This window comes from Ornithorhynchus anatinus, chromosome X5 (genome assembly GCF_004115215.2).
Source record: "Ornithorhynchus anatinus isolate Pmale09 chromosome X5, mOrnAna1.pri.v4, whole genome shotgun sequence".
Taxonomy (NCBI): domain Eukaryota; kingdom Metazoa; phylum Chordata; class Mammalia; order Monotremata; family Ornithorhynchidae; genus Ornithorhynchus; species Ornithorhynchus anatinus.
Genome location: NC_041753.1, coordinates 23,477,970 through 23,497,753, shown reverse-complemented (window position 1 = coordinate 23,497,753; position 19,784 = coordinate 23,477,970). Strand labels below are relative to the sequence as shown.

Sequence of the window (19,784 nt, the reverse complement as noted above, 5' to 3'; positions counted from 1 at the left end):
GATGCAATGAGGTCATAACTGTTGTACTCAAGGAAGCTCTTGGTACAGTGTCCTGCACACAGTAAGCTTTCAATAAATATCATTGATAACCGTTGCATCACTGTGTAGGAACCAGGTTGTCTCCTCTTCCCCCTCTCCTCACCCAGGGCCAGAGTGGACAGTGACCTTAAGACAGATGAGTCTCTGACCACATGGGGCACTCGTGTGTATTTCCAACCAGCTGCTCTCCAACACCCTCCCACCTGCAATCCCACGGAAAGCATGGTGAGGGAAAGCTTCCCTCAGACACTACAAGGGATCCACCTGAGAGATAGGAGAGTCCCTTTTCCAAAACGTCCTCATCCTCCAGTCACTGTGAATCACCAGGAATGGACTGAGGGTGGAGAAGGTGAATGACAGCACCATGTGGATATTTACCAAGAGAGGAGACTTCTCTTTCCTATTTAGTAAAACACTCAACATGATTGACTGTCGTCCATAGAGGATGACATAAAGCGTCACCAGGGCAATGACCCTCTTGGCCGCTCTGACCTCGGGCATCACCCTGGGGGAGTGGCTGGGCCTGTGAAGGTGCTGGACCCGCCGGTGGTGTCCGTGCAGGACAAACATCATGTAACCGCTGGCCGCGCCCATGATCCCCACAAAGAACAGGTCTCGGAAGGAGACCATAACTGCGTTTGCCAGGGCAGCTTCTGCACTGAGAGAGGTTACCACACAATATTTAAGGTCAAACGTGACGTGCACACTGGTGCTGTTCCGAGGGCCTGTCACGTATATCACCGCATTAACGTCGATCAGCAGACCGAGGACCCAGAAAAGGACACAGGAGGGGATGATGCACTTGGGTAATATGGATTTGACTCCAGCCCAGCGGGTGGTGCCAGGACTGATGGTGACAGCCTGGAAGACGCTCAGAAGGCAGGTGGTGCAGATAGCCAGGCCCCGGGCCACTCGGTAAAGGTACATGACGATTTTACATTCGGCATCATCTAAGAAATTCCTCAGTCCCCAGGCCGACATGGTCTCCGGGATTCCATTGGTGAGAAGGATGATGGTGTTGGCCAAGGCCAGGTGGGCAAAGATCAAGTCTGAAGAGCTGAACTTGTGGCTGATGGAGACCACATAGATATAAAACAGGAGAAGGAAGACATTCACTGAAGCCCCGATGCTGATCTGTAGGAGCATCGCAATCCCAAAGGAAATGTCAAGGGTGCCCATTCACATGGATACTCAGGGCTAAAAAAGAAAAAGGAACTCCTGCTGAACAAGGAAGAGAGAGAAAGAGAGAGAAGGAAAGGGAAAGAGAAGAGAGTCAGAGAAAGAAACAAAACGGAAGCAGCATGGCCTAATGGAAAGAGCATGGGTCTGGGAATCAGAGGACCTGTGTTTTAATCCCAGCTCTGCCAATTGCTTGCTGAGTGACCTTGGGCAAGTCACAACCTCTATGCTTCAGTTCTCCTATTCTTCCTCGTACTTAGACTGGAAGCCCCATGAGGGAGAGAGTCTGTGACCAACCTAATTAAGTTGTAGCTACCTCAGCACGTTTGACACACAGTAAGAACTTAAATAATGTAAAGGACAACACAGGGAGGGTATATGGCAAGAGGGAGAGAAGGAGAGGCAAAAAGAATGGGAGTTAAAGAAGATAGGGAGAGAAATAGGTGGGGGGCAAAGAGAGAAGGAAAAGGAAGAGAGGCAGAGAGAAAGAATAGAAAACAGAGAAAGAGATAAAAGGAAAGAGAAAGATACATGGAGAGAGGGAAGAGGAGAGAGGAAAGGAAGAGAAATAAAGGGAAGGAAAAGAGAGGCAGTGAGAAGAGGGAGGACAGAGAAGCTTTTATTTAGATATAAAAAAACATTTAAAATCACAATTGATAGCCAACCCCTTCCCTCCTTATTTGTTCAAATCAACCAGTAGTATTTATTGAGCTTTTACTCTGTGCAGAGTATTGTATTAAGTGCTTGAGGGAGTACATTAGATTAGACTAAGTTTCTTGATGGCAGGGATCGTGTCTACCAACTCGTATTGTATTCTGCTAAGCACTTAGTTCCGGGTTCTGCATATAGTCAGCACTAAATACCAGTGATTGATTGACTGAAAGACATTCCAGTGGTTGCCCATCCACCTCTGTATCAAGCAGAAACTCCTTACCACTAATTCTAAGCACTCAAATCATCTTGCCCCCTCCTACCTTACCTCTTGTATTTCTTACTCCATCCCAGTCCACATCATTTCCTTGTCTAACAACAACCCACTCACTGTACCTCAGTGTCCATCAATCTCACCGCCGACTTCTAGCCCGTGTCCGGCTTCTCGTCTGGAATTCCCCACCTCTTCACATCCGACAGACGACCCTTCTCCCTACCTTCAAAGCCTAATTAAAAGCACACCTCCTCCTAAAGGGCTTCCTAAGCCCTCATTTCCTCTTCTCCCACTCTGTCCTGCAGCCCCCTTGAACTTGGGTTTTCACCCTTTATTCTCCCAACCCATAGCTCCACAAAACTTCAGTACATATCCCTAATTTTCCTCTTTTCCCCCCTTTTCCTCTCCTCCCCCACCCCATCACCCCAACACTCCTTTTGCTCTACCCGCCTCCCCCACACAGCACTTATGTGTATATGTACATATTTATATTTTTATTGATGTGTATATATCTATAATTCTTTATTTATAATGATGTCACTGATGTCTCTTTACTTGTTCTGATGTCTGTCTCCCCCTTCTAGACTGTGAGCCTGTTGTGGGCAGGGATTGTCTCTATTTGTTGCTGAATTGTACTTCCCAAGCATTTAGTACAGTGCTCTGCATACAGTAAGCACTCAATAAATGATTGAATGAATAATTTATTCATTCACATTAACATCTGTCTCCCTCGCTAGACTGTGAGTCTTGGAGCAGAGAACGTGTCTATCAGCTCTGTTACACTGGACTCTCCCATGCTCTTAGTATAGTGCTCTGCATATGGTAAGCACTTAAATACAACTGATAATAATAATAATGTTGGTATTTGTTAAGCACTTACCATGTACAGAGCACTGTTCTAAACACTGAGGTAGATACAGGGTAATCAGGTTGTCCCACTTGAGGCTCACAGTCTTAATCCCCATTTTACAGATGAGGTAACTGAGGCACAGAGAAGTGAAGTGACTTGCCCACAGTCACACAGCTGACAGGTGGCAGAGTCAGGATTTGAACCCATGACCTCTGACTCAGTTCCTGACCTCAAAGATCTCACATTATAGTGGGGGATATAGGTATAAAATAATGTACAGGTAGGGGAAAATAACAGAGTTTTAGATCATGTCCATAAGTGCTGTGGGATGAGGTGAGTTTGAATTTGAGGGAGGATGACTCAAGTGCACTTTTGAAGGAGTTAGGAGGGAAATGAGATGGGAGATTAATCAGGGAAGGCTTCTGGGAAGAGATGGGATTTTTATTAAAGCTCTGAAGAAGGTGAGTGAAGTGGTTTTCTGGCTGTGAAGGAGGGTATTCCACTGACCCAACACTCCCCCCACACCCTTCTCCCTTTTGCTCACCAGTCCAGTTCAATAGCAGCTATATGAAGGAGAGGCTTTAAGAACCATTTCTTACCCTCCTAGGATCCTTCATCTGAGAGATAGATCATTTGCTGGAGCCTGGGCCAGACAATGTTTTCCAAGCTCCTTGTGTGGGTTGGAAATGGCTGGCAATCAGAGATCTGTCATAGGAATGGTTTCAGTCTAATGATCGGTACAACCGTGATTACTGTCTATTAGATAATAAGAGGGCTCAGGAGGGAGTGGGAGAGACTTAGATAGGAGGCTGTTGTGGAGTAGAGCAAGGGGCAGGAGAAGCAGTGTGGGAGTGGGAGGACCTGGGCTCTAATCCCTACTCTGCTCTTTGCCTGCCTTGTGACCTTGAACGAGTCACAACTTCTCTGAGCTTCAGTTTCCCCATCTGTAAAAAGAGCACTAAATACCTCCCTTTGAAACTGTGGGACAGGGATGGGGGTCTGACCCGATTTCTCGTATCTAACCCAGAACTTGGCACATGAGATGCACTTAACAAAAACCACAGTTATTAGAGATGAGTATAGGGTGACTGAGAAACCTAAATATCTTGCCCCCATCCCTTTCTCATCTTCACCTTCTTGGTACTGGGATAAGAAGAGATTCTATGGCACTATGAAGGGCTATGTTTGATTTCAACATCAGCCCTCCTAACACATCCTAACTCACAGCTTTCCCCCCACCCCCATCTTCCCAATCAAGCTTCTGAACCCCACTAACAGACTCAGGGTCTGCAATCCCCAAACACCCATACAATAGACCTTGCTCATTCAGTCTCTGACCCCGGATGCCCACTGACAGAAAGATACGAGGGCCTACTCACCCATCTCTACCTCATGGGCAGTCATGCTTTCCTGGAACAAGGCTGAAGCCACAATTATAACAAGCGTTCTTGTCACTGCTCCTTTCCCTCAGGGGCTGATTAGGCACACATGTGAACGAGTGAATCTCTGAGCATTAATCCACTCTGACATCTCTGGAAATGTCCAAGCTCCTCTCCTGCTGGCCCACTGTCTGGAAGGAGTTGGTCCCAGAACATCTTCCCACCCCACCACATTGCTGATTAACTTGACAGGGAGATGTGCAGCAGGCCCCAAGTACTCAACTCAACTTCCCGCTCTGCCACAATCCCAATCTGTTTCTCTCATGGGTGTCTGCCCCACCCCCCTCCCCCGGCCCCGTCTGTGCCTACTGGTCCATTTTGAGCTATGGACACAACTGAAGCCCACTCCTCTCCCCTCCCACATTGATTATGAGCCATGGGAGGGGAGCTACCTAGCAAGAAAACACAGCTGTGACCCATTCCACTCCCCGACTCATTGGTTAGGGGCCCTGTGAGAAGAAGCACAGAGGGAACGAACCTCATTTAAGTGGTGGCTTGCTCAATTACTAACACCCTTCTTGCAGGCATTTCCCCACCCACCATCACAATGGGATGCACAACCTGCCTTCCCTCTGCCTGTACCAGAGATGTGTTAGAAGCCATGAAACCATGTTGTCTACTTCACCCTCACCTTCTCACACAAGTCTTGCCTCCCAGGATCTCCTCTCTCTCTGACAGTGGCCAAGGTGATGCCCCCAAATATAATGCAACTGCTCCACTAGAACGTTAACTCCTTGAGGGCAGGGCACATGACTGTAGTATTCGCCTCTCCTAAGAAGTTAGTGCTGTGTTCTGCACACCTGAGGTCAATAAATATGATTGGATTGATTGTAGCTGCCTCAGTTGCCATATCATTGCTATAGTTTCACCATCCACCTAGAGCTGCCTCCCTAGAGTGCCCCACTGAGCTTGTCCAGGGATCTTTTAGTGGCTTTTTGAAATCACTAATAATAATGCTGGTATTTACTGAGCACTTCCTATGCATTGAGCTCTGTATTGAGCACAGATCCCACTCAGTTCTTGCCCCATACATGCTCATAGTCTAAATGGAGAGGGAGAGCAGGGATCTTATCCCCTTCTCGCAGATAAAGAAAATGAAGTTGAGATGTTAGGTGACTTGGCCAAGGTCTCAGAGCAGTTGGGCAGATCTTCCATTTCTAGAATTCCAGAGGCATCAATGGTGCTCTTATTAGCCACGGGCAGCCTGCCTAATCACCATAAGCTGCATGTACTGAAAAAGATCTAACCTGTGAGAGATTATAGTATAGCTGACTGTAGCAATTTCCAGTAGCCTAATGGGTATTCTTTATTGTAATCAAGCAGTCCATCAATAATATTGATTGAAACCTACTGCTTATAGGATATTGGACTCAGCACTAGACCCTATCTTCACAGAGCTGACAATCCCGGCTCTGCCACTTGTCTGTGGTGTGACCTTAACCAAGTCATTTCACCTCTCTGTTCCTCAGTTACCTCATCTGTAAAGTGGGGATTCAGACTGTTAGCTCCATGTGGGACAGAGACTGTGTGCAACCCAATTTACTTGAATTCATCCCAGCACTTAGTACAATGCCTGACACATAGTAAGCACTTAACAAATACCACAATAATGATTGCTATTATTATTATTATTATAATGTGAGCTCTGGGTGGGCAGGGGCATGTCGTGTCTTCATTTTTTACTTCCCAAGTATCCAGTACAGTGGTGTACTATACCATGTGGGTGCTCAGTAAATGCTTTTGGAAACTAGTTGGGATATGAGCAGGAGATAAAAAGGTAGGTGGGAAGACAGTGTCATGAAGAGGGTGAAGGAAAATGAAAGAAACTCAAGAAGCAGGAAAAAGTTTCTGAAGCCTCCTTGGTGTATAGAGCCACCTTTTAGCCCAAAGCCCCAACACACCCTCCCCTAAGAAAGCACAATGTGTCTGGGTTTTAGAAGGGCAGGGCTTTATTGCCAAATGGATTCCATCTGCAGACTCCATTCAGTATCAGAGATGCTACTCGTGTTGCAGTCGCAAGGGCTGGATGTTCCAGGCCCACAATCCCAAAGTAGTTTCAGGCATCCTCTCCCCCTTTATGTCCTTCTTGGCCTGTCCTGGTCCATGTCAACTCCTTCTCCCCTCCCTCCTCTGGTCAACCCTTCTGTGGCTCAGTTGTAGGGTCATGTTCAGTGCCCAGTTCATGTCACGTAAATAAACCCACAATGGATGAAGGTAAGGGGAAGCAGCATGGCCTAGTGGAGAGAGCATGGTCCTGGGAGTCAAAGGACCTGAGTTCTAATCCCTGCTTTACCACTTCCCTGCTGTGTGACTCTGTGCAAGTCACTTCACTTCTCTGGGCCTCAGTGACCTCATTTGTGAAATGAGGATTAAGACTGTTAGTCCCATGTGGGGCATTAGACTGTGTCCAACCTGCTTAGCTTTTATCTACCCCAGCACTTAGTATAGTGCCTGGCACATAATAAGTGCTTATGAAATGCCAACACTCCCCCCACCCAGGAAAGTAACCAAACTAAGGGGCAATAATTTATAGTAGCAGCTATGAGGGGGGCCAAGGTAGGGTACCAGATGCTCCAAGTCCTCCCTAGCCTGGGCACACATAGACCAAGGATGCTCTTCCCCACTGGCTGATGGCACCATCGTAAAATAATAATAATAATATTGGTATTTGTTAAGTGCTTACTATGTGCCAAGCACAGTTTTACACGCTGGATGATTTTCATACCAGAATGGCTCTTCTAGGAAGATTTCTTCTACCAGAAGGGAGTTCCAGCCTGAAGATCTTTACTTCCACCCATGGTGGGGACAAGAATGGAGTTTAAAAAAAATCATTAGAAGTAGATATGGGGCACACTCAGAGTCACCCTTCCCCACACCTAACACCATCAGGTTAACAGGACACCCCTCGAAGGTAGTATTTAGAAAATGAGAAGAGGCATAGCCTAATGGATAGAGCATGGACCTGGGAGTCAGAAGGACCCGGGTTCTAATCCCAGCTCTTCCACTTGTCTGCTGTGTGACCTTGGGCAAATTGCTTAACTTCTCTGTGCCTCAGTTACCTCATCTGTAAAATGGGAAGAAATACTGTGAGTCCCATGTGGGACACACAGACTCTATCCAACCTGATTAGCTTTCATCTTCCCCAGCACTTAATACAGTGCCTGGTACAGAGTAAGTACCTAACAGATACCATAAAAAATGACAGAAGGAATCATTTCTTCATATAACAGGTGAAAAAGTAAATGGAATTCTTTACTGTAGAAATTCAGGTGAGAAAAAGCAACCAGAAGGTTCAACAAAAGATGTGGATGGGTGAGGGAAAGCTAAATATTCCATATGGGAGGCAAGTTGGAGGTAATGTGGTGGAAGGGGTGGATCAGGGAATGTATACGGGATGGGGTTACCCCTGCCCTCCTCAGGCTCAAGCTCCAGGGCAGAGACATGAGCCCCAGGCATTCTCTAACACAGAGCCACATGCATAGAGTCTTTGCTGCAGTGGGCCTTCTCCGAGCTGCCATAGTGGTTTTTCCCTGCAGCTTCATGCCCTCCCCAGCTCCAAACCCTAGTCTGGGTTGAATTCTGCAGCGTGTGGAGGGAGAAGCAAGCCGCGTTTTTGCCCCTGCAATCCAGAGGAGTGCCCCGCAGCACATAGAGGGGGCTCCAACCCGCTGACAACACCCACCCGCTGACAACACCCCTCCCCCTCCTTGTTCCCTCTCATCTGTGGCACCTTCTGGGGGCCTAAGCTGCCATTACTTCAGAGTGCCTCCTCAGCATTCAGCAGAGGCCTCTGGCCTGCACACACCACCTCCCAACCACTAACAGTCCCAGGGCACAGCTCCGCTGTCAGGTTCCAGCAGCCCAGGACCGGCACACGCCCCCCACACACTCCCCAACACTGAGGTATCTCGGCATGTCCCCCAGCCCTAGTTCCAGAGTGCAGCCCAACCTCCGACCTCCACAGCTGGGGATTGACCCTAGCGCCTCATGTTTCCCCAACACCTTGGTATTTCCCCAACACACCTGCTTTCCCCCCAACACCCCAACCCAGGCCACGTGGCTCCCAGATGCTGGATCAGGCCACAAGACGGAGATCAACAGACTACTGGAGAAGAAGCTAAGAGTGATGAACAGGGGCCATCAGAGAATGAGGGATGTAAGCTTCTGCTCAACAACCAGTGAGAAGTCATGGAACCCCACTGACAGCACGGGGACTAATGAGGGTTTGCTCCAGGGGGGCGAGCATCTTCGGGAGGGCTAAGGGGAGCTGACTATGGCAGCTAGGGACCGGATTATGCAATTGAACAGGTGTCTTAAAACTCTACCCACGTAAGCGGCCTGCACTCAGTTCATGTACCGCTCGGTGTCTGGACAGGCAGTCATGTGTTGAGACCACCCAGTAGGGAGTGGGATTAAAGGCTTCTGACTTGGAATGAACTCTTTTCTCTGTGTTCCCTATGCTACACCTTACTGGGAGTGGTAGCAGATGGCTGGCAGCAAAGACAGTGTGTCAGTATGGGATGGGTCGGAGTTGGTAGTGGGAGAAAAGAAGGGACAAAGGAACCTCAAGATAGGGAGAAAGGAAAGAGATGAGAAGGGCCAGAAACTCAGGTTAAAACGAATTTACTACTTTGTACATAGGTCTGTTTTATTTATTAGACATTTATTGGTAAATGCCGTTGAAAGATTTCAAACTGATGTGTCCTCCAGACTGTAAACCTGTGTTGGGCAGGGAAAATGTCCGCTAACTCTGTAGCACTTTACTATCCCAAGCACTTAGTACAGTACATAGCACATAGTAAGCACTCAATAAATACCACTGATTGATTGGTATTTCTTCCTATTTTAATCCTGTTTTTCTTCTTGCCTTATCTGCAAATGATTTTAATCTGTTCCCATTAACAATTGCAAGCTCCTTGGGGACAAGGAGCATGTCTCTTGCTGTTATGTTCTCCCAGGCTCTAGGTAAAGTGTCTAGTACACAGTAGGCCTTTAATCAATATCACTTATTGATTGGGAAAGCAGGGTCCGAGGAGGGGGAATAATAATAATAATAGTAATAATGGCATTTGTTAAGCCCTTACTATGTGCAAAGCACTATTCTAAGCACTGGGGAGGATACAAGATGATCAGGTTGTCCCACTTGGGGCTCACAGTCTTAATCCCATTTTACAGATGGGGTAACTGAGGCACAGAGAGGTTAAATGACTTGCCTAGAGTCACACAGCTGACAAGTGGTGGAGCAAGGATTAGAACCCGCAACCTCTGACTCCCAAGCAAGAAAGGCGATTTTGACAAGGAAGTGTTTGAGGGGCTGGAGGAGATCATAGTCCCTCATTAGACAGAGGGAGGGAAAACTTGAAGGTACCGGGACTTAGTGGGGGATCTTTCCCAGGAGGCCTAGGGGTAGACACCCCCGGATAGCAGTTCCTGGCACCTCTGGCCTTTATTTTCCCACCCTCTGCCGCCTGCTCTTGTCTTTGCGGGGGAGGGTCTCCTATCTCAGTTGAGTGGTAGCTGAGGAAAAACCCACATATTTAGTCCTGGGGTGCTGGAGGCAAGGAGCCAGAAAGGAGAGAGGTGAGAAGGAAATTAAAGATGGCCAAGCCTGGGGTCTCTCCCAGGGCAGCAGTGCCCCCAACAGGGACCAGTGAAGGTTTCAGTGGGGCTTCCGGAGCCCCCCAGGACAGGAGCATCTCTGGGGGTGTCCCCAGTGGACTGCAGCATCACAGGGTCCCTGGGTCGCATCCCTCCTGGAATCCTAATGGCTGTAGCCCCTGGTCTTCTGCCCCCTCCCTGGGGTCCGGGCCTCACTCACCACTTCAGGGGTGACAGGTTTGTGTTGAGGGGAGGACACAGTTAATTTTTTTTAACTGTATCCATTAAGTGCTTACTATGAGTTAAGCACTTTTCTAATAGTTGGGGGCGGGGGGGGGGGGGAGGCGGGGGGGGGGGGGGAGGCGGGGGGGGGGGAGGCGGGGGGGGGGGCAATTACTGATCACAACGAGACCTCAGGACCTCAGGCCACTCTGGCCCAAAGAGACAAGCTGGAACCGTCAGGCTCCCACTAACCAGAATTTGCATCCTGTCATAAAGGGAATGGCCCTCTTGGGTGCTCTCTAGGCTGGCTGACAGGTGGTTCAATGGTTTGAACGTGGTTCATTTCCACTCTGCAGACAGTAGACGGAGGCAGGGTGGGACTGCAGGGGACCCAATTGGGTTTTCTCCTTCCTCTCCCCTCTCTCTTCCCTCTGGGCATCTGCGAGGCCCTCAGGGCAATTGACACATGCCTGGGAGGAATGCATCTCCTTGTGATTTCACTGACTGTCCTCAGGCCACTGAGCCACTTGTAAGGTGCCAGTGGGAAACATAATGTCTCTCCAACAAATGGCTTGAGTGGGGTGGGACCTCTGGGGGAGGGGCATATTGAGAGGGCAGGGCCTCTGAGGGCAGGGCCTCTGGGGGTGACTGCTGGGGGTGCCCAGAGAGAAACTGACTTCAAGAAAAATGTGTGGGTATGAAGCCTAAGGCTGGCAATCAATCATATTGAGCACTTACTGTGTGCAAAGCACTGTACTAAGCACTAAGGGGCTGTCACACTCTCTCTGCCCCTGGAACCTCCAGGGTGGCTCGTGGATTTTCATATTGTCATACAATTCCCTGCTCTGCCACTTCATTCTGAAATAGTTGAACTACTTCCCTTTAAATTGTCCTACTCACGCTATTTGCAATTAATTTTGTCTGCCTCCCAATTAGATTGTGAGCTCCTGGAGGGCAGAGAATGTCTGTCTTGCTTCTGTTGCACTTTCCCAAATGTTTATTTCAGTTTTTTAAAGACAATAGAGGTTGCACAGGTGAGTGTGCATACCTATTAATTATATATTTTTTAAAATTTGTATTAATGTCTGTTTCCTCCTCTAGACTTTAAGCTCGTCATGGGCAGGGAACATGCCTACCAACTCTATTGTATTGTACTTTCCCAAGTTCTTAGTACCGCACTCTGGACACAGTAAGGGTTCAATTGCTCAATAATTACCCCTGATTGAGTGATTGAATCTCTGATTCATCTACTGGTTTGCAAAGGTCGAAATGTTCTGGACAGTTCAGAAACTTCCTTTGGCCTTGCCTCTGCCCATCATCACGTCTGTTTAATCTGGGCCATCCACCCTCTTTCACCCCCAATTTTCCCCAGGATCCTTTGCAGGGGCCAGTGTTCATGGACACCATCCAAGGCGGGCCGGGGAAGAGGTGATGGAGATGCCTTGGGGGAACGAGGCCTGAATGCTATTGAATCCATTCACCACCCAGCATGCATCAACTCCAATTGAGCTCACCCTCATTATCTTTAATTAGCATAGCTTCCAACCTGTCCCTCACGGGCGTGAGGACATCTCAGCCAGCAAAGGAAAATCCATCTTTTAGGAAAAACCAGTAGCTTCAGGAAGCGGCAAAAGGAACTTGTCAAAAGGTTTGCACCTGTGCAGCAACGAAGACCACCAACCCATCTTTTGTTCATCCCGGGTTGTCCGAATAAGTAAGATATTTTGAGTTGTGAAATACAGCACTTAAAACATCTCTAGTTTTGTGGCATTGCAACTTTACACACTGAAGTTTTGACTTCCCAGAATTATCCCCCTTTATGGCACTAGCTCTGGGGTTGCAAAGGCAGGTGCATGGAAACAACAGATAATAGTATTAAAGGGTTAAGGTTGAGAGAGAGGTGGGGGAAAAGGTTTGGTTTGAGGTTACTGGAGACTAAAGGTCATCATTCTGGGCCTGGGAAGGCGAGGGATCTTGAGTTAATGTTGGGTTCAAGTTGGATTCAGAGTTAGTATGTCTTCTCTAGAGATATGGAGGAGGCTCCTTGGAATCACCCTGGACCCACCTCCCCATCCTATTTTCTCCACTGCAGCCTTTCAGGACCCTCAAGCCTGGGGAAAAGACCAAATAGGCATGAGCAAAGAAAGCAGGGAGTTTCCCCTGTGGGCCCCGCCAACTATGGGCTGCTAGCATCAGCACCCACACAAGACACCTGACCTCCACTTACTAGTAGGACATGGTCTGTGTCCTCTTGAGATCCCCTCCCACCCAGTAATCGCTTATCTGGCTCAGCCCAGACTGGAACCTCAACTCCTGACTGGTGCCACCAATGCCCAGAAGGCACGTCCAAAGGTTCACGTCAGGTTTCCTCCAGCAGGACATCGACAATCTCCAGACAATGTTTAGCTGCAGCTCTGTCTCTCCCCAGTGAGGCTTGAGTCATGAAAGTGTGGTCTCCCATTTACTTGGGAGCCAGACCAACTCTAACCCCCGCCCCCCACCATTCACCTGATCTCCCCACTTTTTTGAATCACCTTGATCTCCCACAGTGGGTGGGGAGGAAGGAAAGACAGCTAGGAAAAAGCTGGAAGGCCACTAAGGTTGAGAGCCAGATTGTATTTAGGATCTTCTCTATGAGAATGGGAAATATATGTATCTATTGGCCCTCATCTTCCTTTTAGGAAGCAATCCCTTGTCAGTTGAGGGCAAGGAGATTAGAAATAAAGGTGCAGTTCCAGAGAGCTCAGAGTCCCTTTGTCCAAAAGATCAGCCTTTTGGATATTCCCCCATTCACCATACTCAAAACACAGGGTGACCATCTAGGGTGGCCACTGACAGCATTCATTACTGGCCATACCTTGACCAATGCCCCATCAGTACCGAACAAGGGGTAGACCCACTGAATGGCCATAAATTCTGCCGCAACCGTGGCTTTACCCAATCCCTTGCTCGATCCATCAATTGGATCGTATTTATTGAATGCTCACTATGTGCACAGCACTGTACTAAGCCCTCGGGAGGGAACAATATACTCTCTTTTCTCCTCCCTTTTTCCCTCAAAAAGAAGGAAGGATGGACCAGGTCAGAGTTAGGATCCTCTCCTAAGTGTAACCATTTCTCCCCAGGAGCACTAGCCAATTAAACAATCTAGTGATACCTGGGCATTTTGGAATGATATGAAAACAGACATAAATCATGATATTATTGTAAATGTGTAAAAAATTCCTGCCTCTAAAACCAAGCAATCAGGATGAGGGTGAAACTGAAAATGATTCCAATGGGATAAATGTTCTGCCAGAAAATGGAAACCATAAAAATGCAGAATCCCAGAAAATGTCGGCATTGTTGTGGCCACTTAAAACACTAAAGGATTCCATGTTAGACTGCCTAATGTATGGTCACCTTAAGAAATGACAATTCCAATGACTGTTGGGATAGAAGTTGTAGCAAACTCAACTATTTGAAGTCAATGTTCGATTAATTATGACCAAATTAATCAGTAATTGAGCCATTTGGGTATACATAAAATTGTTTCCTTAATCCTTTCTCTTGGAAGCGACACATACATCTTCTGATTTAAAAATCCAGGAAAAAATACTATTCTGCCTAATTAGGAAACACAATGCAATTTACTATGGCGTGGATTTTTTAAGATTCACATTTCTCTGTCAAAGTAGACTCTGTAAAACGATAACTTTTTCCAGTGTGTCCGTTGACCGAATAGATGGGGTCAATTTTTAAAAATCTGAGCAGGGCATCAAAATATTTCCTGTCTAGCCAACTGTAAACTACAGGACCAACGCTGAGTATCTCTATCTGTGGAAGTCAGGAAAGAAATGGGAGAGAGAAGGACATTTTGCTCTGACTCTTTAAAACAAGACTGAACAAATTCCCTCCAGTTTTTAATAATAGTAATAATAATAATGATGTTTGTTAAGTGCTCTCTATGTGCCAAACACCATTGTAAGGGCTGGGGTAGAGAGAGGGTAATCAGATTGTCTCACGTGGGGCTCACAGTTTCAATCCCCATTTTACAGATGAGGTAACTGAGGCACAGAGAAGTTAAGTGACTTGCCCAAAGTCAAACAACTGATAAGCGGCAGAGCCAGGATTAGAACCCACCACCTCTGACTCCCAGGCCCATGTTCTTTCCACTAAACCACGTTGTTTCCCCTAGTCATATGCCATAGGCTCTGAACTGAACCATTTCAATGATACTATTATAATCTGGTCCAGTCACATCCCTGACTCCCATCTGCCTAGGGAGGACGTGCAGAGGATTGTATCTTAATTGTGTTTCTTCCCAGGGTTTACTAAAAAACATAAATATTTTGTGAGCTGGTTGAAAATAGCACTTTTTACTATTAAAATATTAATATTTAAGAATATCAGAATGCCGGTGATGCAGGTAGAAGAGACACATCAGTGAGAAGGCTCAGCCTGTGGAGGTCAATCAGAGACTAAGCAAATGGCCTAAGTGGCTACTCAGGGTTTTGTATGAACTCAGGTTCTCCGATTCTGAGTTAAGGTTACTGATCACCAAAGGCCTATCACAGCTCATAAGGCCAGTAGTGACCTTCAACCTCGTAGCACCATGGCTTGCTTAATAGTCCTCTATAAGTGTCTGGGTCCCCCATTTGGGCCACCGTGGGGAGGCGATCAAAATTAGTTAATGTTGAGGAGGCGGATAGGGAGGAGGTCTGGTGTGAGGTTGCTGGAAGCTGAGGTCCGTGATTCCGGGTCTGGGAAGGCTAGGGATCTAGAGTTAGTGTTGAGTTCAAGTCAGAATCAGATTTCCTCTAGAGATGTGGAGGAGGCTCCTTGGGATTCCTCAGGACCCTCCTCTCGATCCTGGCTTTTCAGTTACAGACTTTCGGGGCCTTGAAGCCTGGGAAATGGCCAAACGGGCATGAGCAGACAAAGCAGGGAGACTCCCCTATTAGCCCTGCCAACCCTGGGCTGCTAGCGTCAATGCCAAGACGAGATGCCTGAGCTCCATTTAATGGGAGGATATGGTCTTTGTCTCCAGGAGACGCTCCTCCCTCCCCTTCTCCCCAAGTCCACCTCAATCTGGGCACAGCTGTCATTAAAATGGTCCATCAATACTATTATTTTCCAATGATCCGTACATCCAGTGCTCTCAAGGAAAGTATTCACGAGAATATACACCAGAGAACCAGAAAGACAGATCAAAAGCATAGACGGAAGAGAAGACACTTGGGGGGCCCAGGGTCAGGACTGAAAACAGTCGGTGGGGTACCACATATTTCCCTTTCTGCTCATGTGGGGAGCCCACAGTCAGCATGGGGCAGGCCTGGGTAAAGGGTACCAAGCAGAGATATGGGCAGGGACCCTTCAAGGTGAGTCCATCAGGCCCTGGGATCTCTTCATCCCCAGAGAAGCAGGGAGGGAATCTTTGTAGACTTTGCCATCCATGTTGGCTGTAGACCCATGGGGAGGAGTCTGTGAAAAGGGTTGGCCAAAAAGGCCCAGCTAGAAGTGCAAGGAGGCTCAGAGGTGTCTTCACAGAAATTCCCTCTGCCTGCATGTCTGGGCCTTTCTGGGTCACCTTTCACACCACATCTAGCCCCCTCAGATCTACGACCCTGTCCCCCCATCCTCTTGGAACATCTAACAGCAAAGTCTGCTGAATCAAAGGCGGTGGGGCAACAAGCCACTCATTGGCTGGCCCTGGCTGCCCGGATCAGGGCTAAGGAAAATCAGCGTCCATCCTTTCAGAGTTAGGGGGACCCCGGGGATAAGCCTTGGAGCCCAGACCTCCCCTCCTTGTCTTCCCCAGGCACTGGGGCTATGGCCTTGAAGTTTCCGGTTCCTTGCCATCCGATCTGCGTGACGATTAGAAAGCCTTCACTTACTTGGAGCTAAGGCTGAAAACTGAGTATTAGCCTCTTTGCCCTGAGAGCCTCCCAGAGTATCTATTAATCAAAATACTTCTCTTCTTAGGCTCAAAACGGGTCAACAGACTTAGACCGACCTGAGGGTTGGGGATTAGTGAAGGTTGAGGGGGAGAATAGGGAGGAGGTCTGGTGTGAGGTTCCTGGAAGCTGAGGTCCATGATTCCGGGTCTGGGAAGGCTAGGGATCTAGAGTTAGTGTTGGGTTCAAGTCAGAATCAGATTTCCTCTAGAGATGTGGAGGAGGCTCCTTGGGATTCCTCAGGACCCTCCTCCTGATCCTGGCTTTTCAGTTACAGACTTTCGAGGCATGAAGCCTGGGAAATGGCCAAACGGGCATGAGCAGACAAAGCAGGGAGTTTCCCATATAAGCCCGGCCAACCCTGGGTTGCTAGCATCAATGCTAACACGAGATGCCTGAGCTCCATTTAACCGTAGGATACGGTCTTTGTCTCCAGGAGACTCTCCTCCCTCCCCCTCTCCCCAGGTCCACCTCAATCTGGGCACAGTTGGCATTGAAATGGTCCATCAATACCATTATTTTCCAATGATCCGTACATCCAGTGTTCTCAAGGAAAGTATTCACGAGAATATACACCAGAGAACCAGAAAGACAGATCAAAAGCATAGACGGAAGAGAAGACACTTGGGGGGCCCAGGGTCAGGACTGAAAACAGTCCGTGGGATACAACATATTTCCCTTTCTGCTCATGTGGGGAGCCCACAGTCAGCATGGGGCAGGCCTGGGTAAAGGGTACCAAGCAGAGATATGGGCAGGGACCCTTCAAGGTGAATCCATCAGGCCCTGGGATCTCGTCATCCCCAGAGAAGAAGGGGGGTCATATTTGTAGACTCTGCCATCCATGTTGGCTGTAGACCCATGGGGAGGGGTCTGTGAAAAGGGTTGGCCAAAAAGGCCCAGTTAGAAGTGCAAGGAGGCTCAGAGGTGTCTTCACAGAAATTCCCTCTGCCTGCATGTCTGGGCCTTTCTGGGTCACCTTTCACATCACATCTAGCCTCTTGGAACATCTAACAACAAAGTCTGCTGAATCAAAGGCTTTGGGGCAACAAGCCACTCATTGGTTGGCCCTGGCTGCCCGGATCAGGACTAAGGAAAATCAGGGTCCATCCTTTCAGAGTAAGGGGGACCCCGGGGATAAGCCTTGGAGCCCAGACCTCCCCTCCTTGTCTTCCCCAGGCACTGGGGCCATGGCCTTGAAGTTTCCGGTTCCTTGCCATCCAGTCTGCGTGCCGATTAGAAAGCCTTCACATACTTGGAGCTGAGACTGAAAACTCGGTATTAGCCTCATTGCCCTGAGAGCCTCCCAGAGTATCTATTAATCAAAATACTTCCCTTCTTAGGCTCAAAACGGGTGAACAGACTTAGACCGACCTGAGGCTTGGGGATTAGCGAAGGTTGAGGGGGCGAATAGGGAGGAGGTCTGGTGTGATGTTCGTGGAAGCTGAGGTCCATGATTCCGGGTCTGGGAAGGCTAGGGATCTAGAGTTAGTGTTGGGTTCAGGTCAGAATCAGATTTCCTCTAGAGATGTGGAGGAGGCTCCTTGGGATTCCTCAGGACCCTCCTCCCACTCCTGGCTTTTCAGTTACAGAACTTTGGGGCCTTGAAGCCTGGGAAAAGGCCAAATGGGCATGAGCAGACAAAGCAGGGAGTCTCCCCATTAGCCCTGCCAACCCTGGGCTGCTAGCGTCAATGCCAACACGAGATGCCTGAGCTCCATTTAACGGGAGGATACGGTCTTTGTCTCCAGGAGACGCTCCTCCCTCCCCTTCTCCCCAAGTCCACCACAATCTGGGCAAAGCTGGCATTAAAATGGTCCATCAATACTATTATTTTCCAATGATCCGTACATCCAGTGTTCTCAAGGAAAGTATTCAGGAGAATACACACCAGAGAACCAGAAAGACAGATCAAAAGCATAGACGGAAGTGAAGACACTTGGGGGGCCCAGGGTCAGGACTGAAAACAGTCCGTGGGGTACCACATATTTCCCTTTCTGCTCATGTGGGGAGCCCACAGTCAGCATGGGGCAGGCCTGGGTAAAGGGTACCAAGCAGAGATATGGGCAGGGACCCTTCAAGGTGAGTCCATCAGGCCCTGGGATCTCTTCATCCCCAGAGAAGCAGGGAGGGAATATTTGTAGACTCTGCCATCCATGTTGGCTGTACACCCATGGGGAGGAGTCTGTGAAAAGGGTTGGCCAAAAAGACCCAGCTAGAATTGCAAGGAGGCACAGAGGTGTCTTCACAGAAATTCCCTCTGCCTGCATGTCTGGGCCTTTCTGGGTCACCTTTCACATGACATCTAGCCTCTTGGAACATCTAACAACAAAGTCTCCTGAATCAAAGGCGGTGGGGCAACAAGCCACTCATTGGCTGGCCCTGGCTGCCCGGATCAGGGCTAAGGAAAATCAGGGTCCATCCTTTCAGAGTTAGGGGAACCCCGGGGATAAGCCTTGGAGCCCAGACCTCCCCTCCTTGTCTTCCCCAGGCACTGGGGCTATGGCCTTGAAGTTTCCGGTTACTTGCCATCCGGTCTGCGTGACGATTAGAAAGCCTTCACATACTTGGAGCTGAGGCTGAAAACTGAGTATTAGCCTCATTGCCCTCAGAGCCTCCCAGAGTATCTATTAATCAAAATACTTCTCTTCTTAGGCTCCAAACGGGTCAACAGACTCAGACCGACCTGAGGCTTGGGGATTAGTGAAGGTTGAGGGGACGGATAGGGAGGAGGTCTGGTGTGAGGTTCCTGGAAGCTGAGGTCCATGATTCCGGGTCTGGGAAGGCTAGGGATCTAGAGTTAGTGTTGGGTTCAAGTCAGATTCAGATTTCCTCTAGAGATGTGGACGAGGCTCCTTGGGATTCCTCAGGACCCTCCTCCCGATCCTGGCTTTTCAGTTACAGAACTTTGGGGCCTTGAAGCCTGGGAAAAGGCCAAACGGGCATGAGCAGACAAAGCAGGGAGTTTCCCATATAAACCCGGCCAACCCTGGGTTGCTAGCATCAATGCTAACACGAGATGCCTGAGCTCCATTTAACCGTAGGATACGGTCTTTGTCTCCAGGAGACTCTCCTCCCTCCCCCTCTCCCCAAGTCCACCTCAATCTGGGCACAGTTGGCATTGAAATGGTCCATCAATATCATTATTTTCCAATGATCCGTAAATCCAGTGTTCTCAAGGAAAGTATTCACGAGAATATACACCAGAGAACCAGAAAGACAGATCAAAAGCATAGACGGAAGTGAAGACACTTGGGGGGCCCAGGGTCAGGACTGAAAACAGTCCGTGGGATACAACATATTTCCCTTTCTGCTCATGTGGGGAGCCCACAGTCAGCATGGGGCAGGCCTGGGTAAAGGGTACCAAGCAGAGATATGGGCAGAGACCCTTTAAGGTGAGTCCATCAGGCCCTGGGATCTCTTCATCCCCAGAGAAGCAGGGAGGGAATATTTGTAGACTCTGCCATCCATGTTGGCTGTACACCCATGGGGAGGAGTCTGTGAAAAGGGTTGGCCAAAAAGACCCAGCTAGAATTGCAAGGAGGCACAGAGGTGTCTTCACAGAAATTCCCTCTGCCTGCATGTCTGGGCCTTTCTGG

The 19,784-nt window shown here is 48.6% G+C and overlaps 1 protein-coding gene across 1 annotated transcript; it reads right to left on the bottom strand.

The window, feature by feature from the left end:
- Positions 1-288: 288 nt before the first annotated feature.
- Positions 289-1,218, bottom strand: ORNANAV1R3254 (vomeronasal 1 receptor ornAnaV1R3254). The gene has a single exon (NM_001253646.1). The coding sequence runs from the start codon at positions 1,216-1,218 to the stop codon at positions 289-291; it is 930 nt and encodes a 309-aa protein (NP_001240575.1).
- Between the last annotated feature and the right edge of the window lie 18,566 nt (positions 1,219-19,784).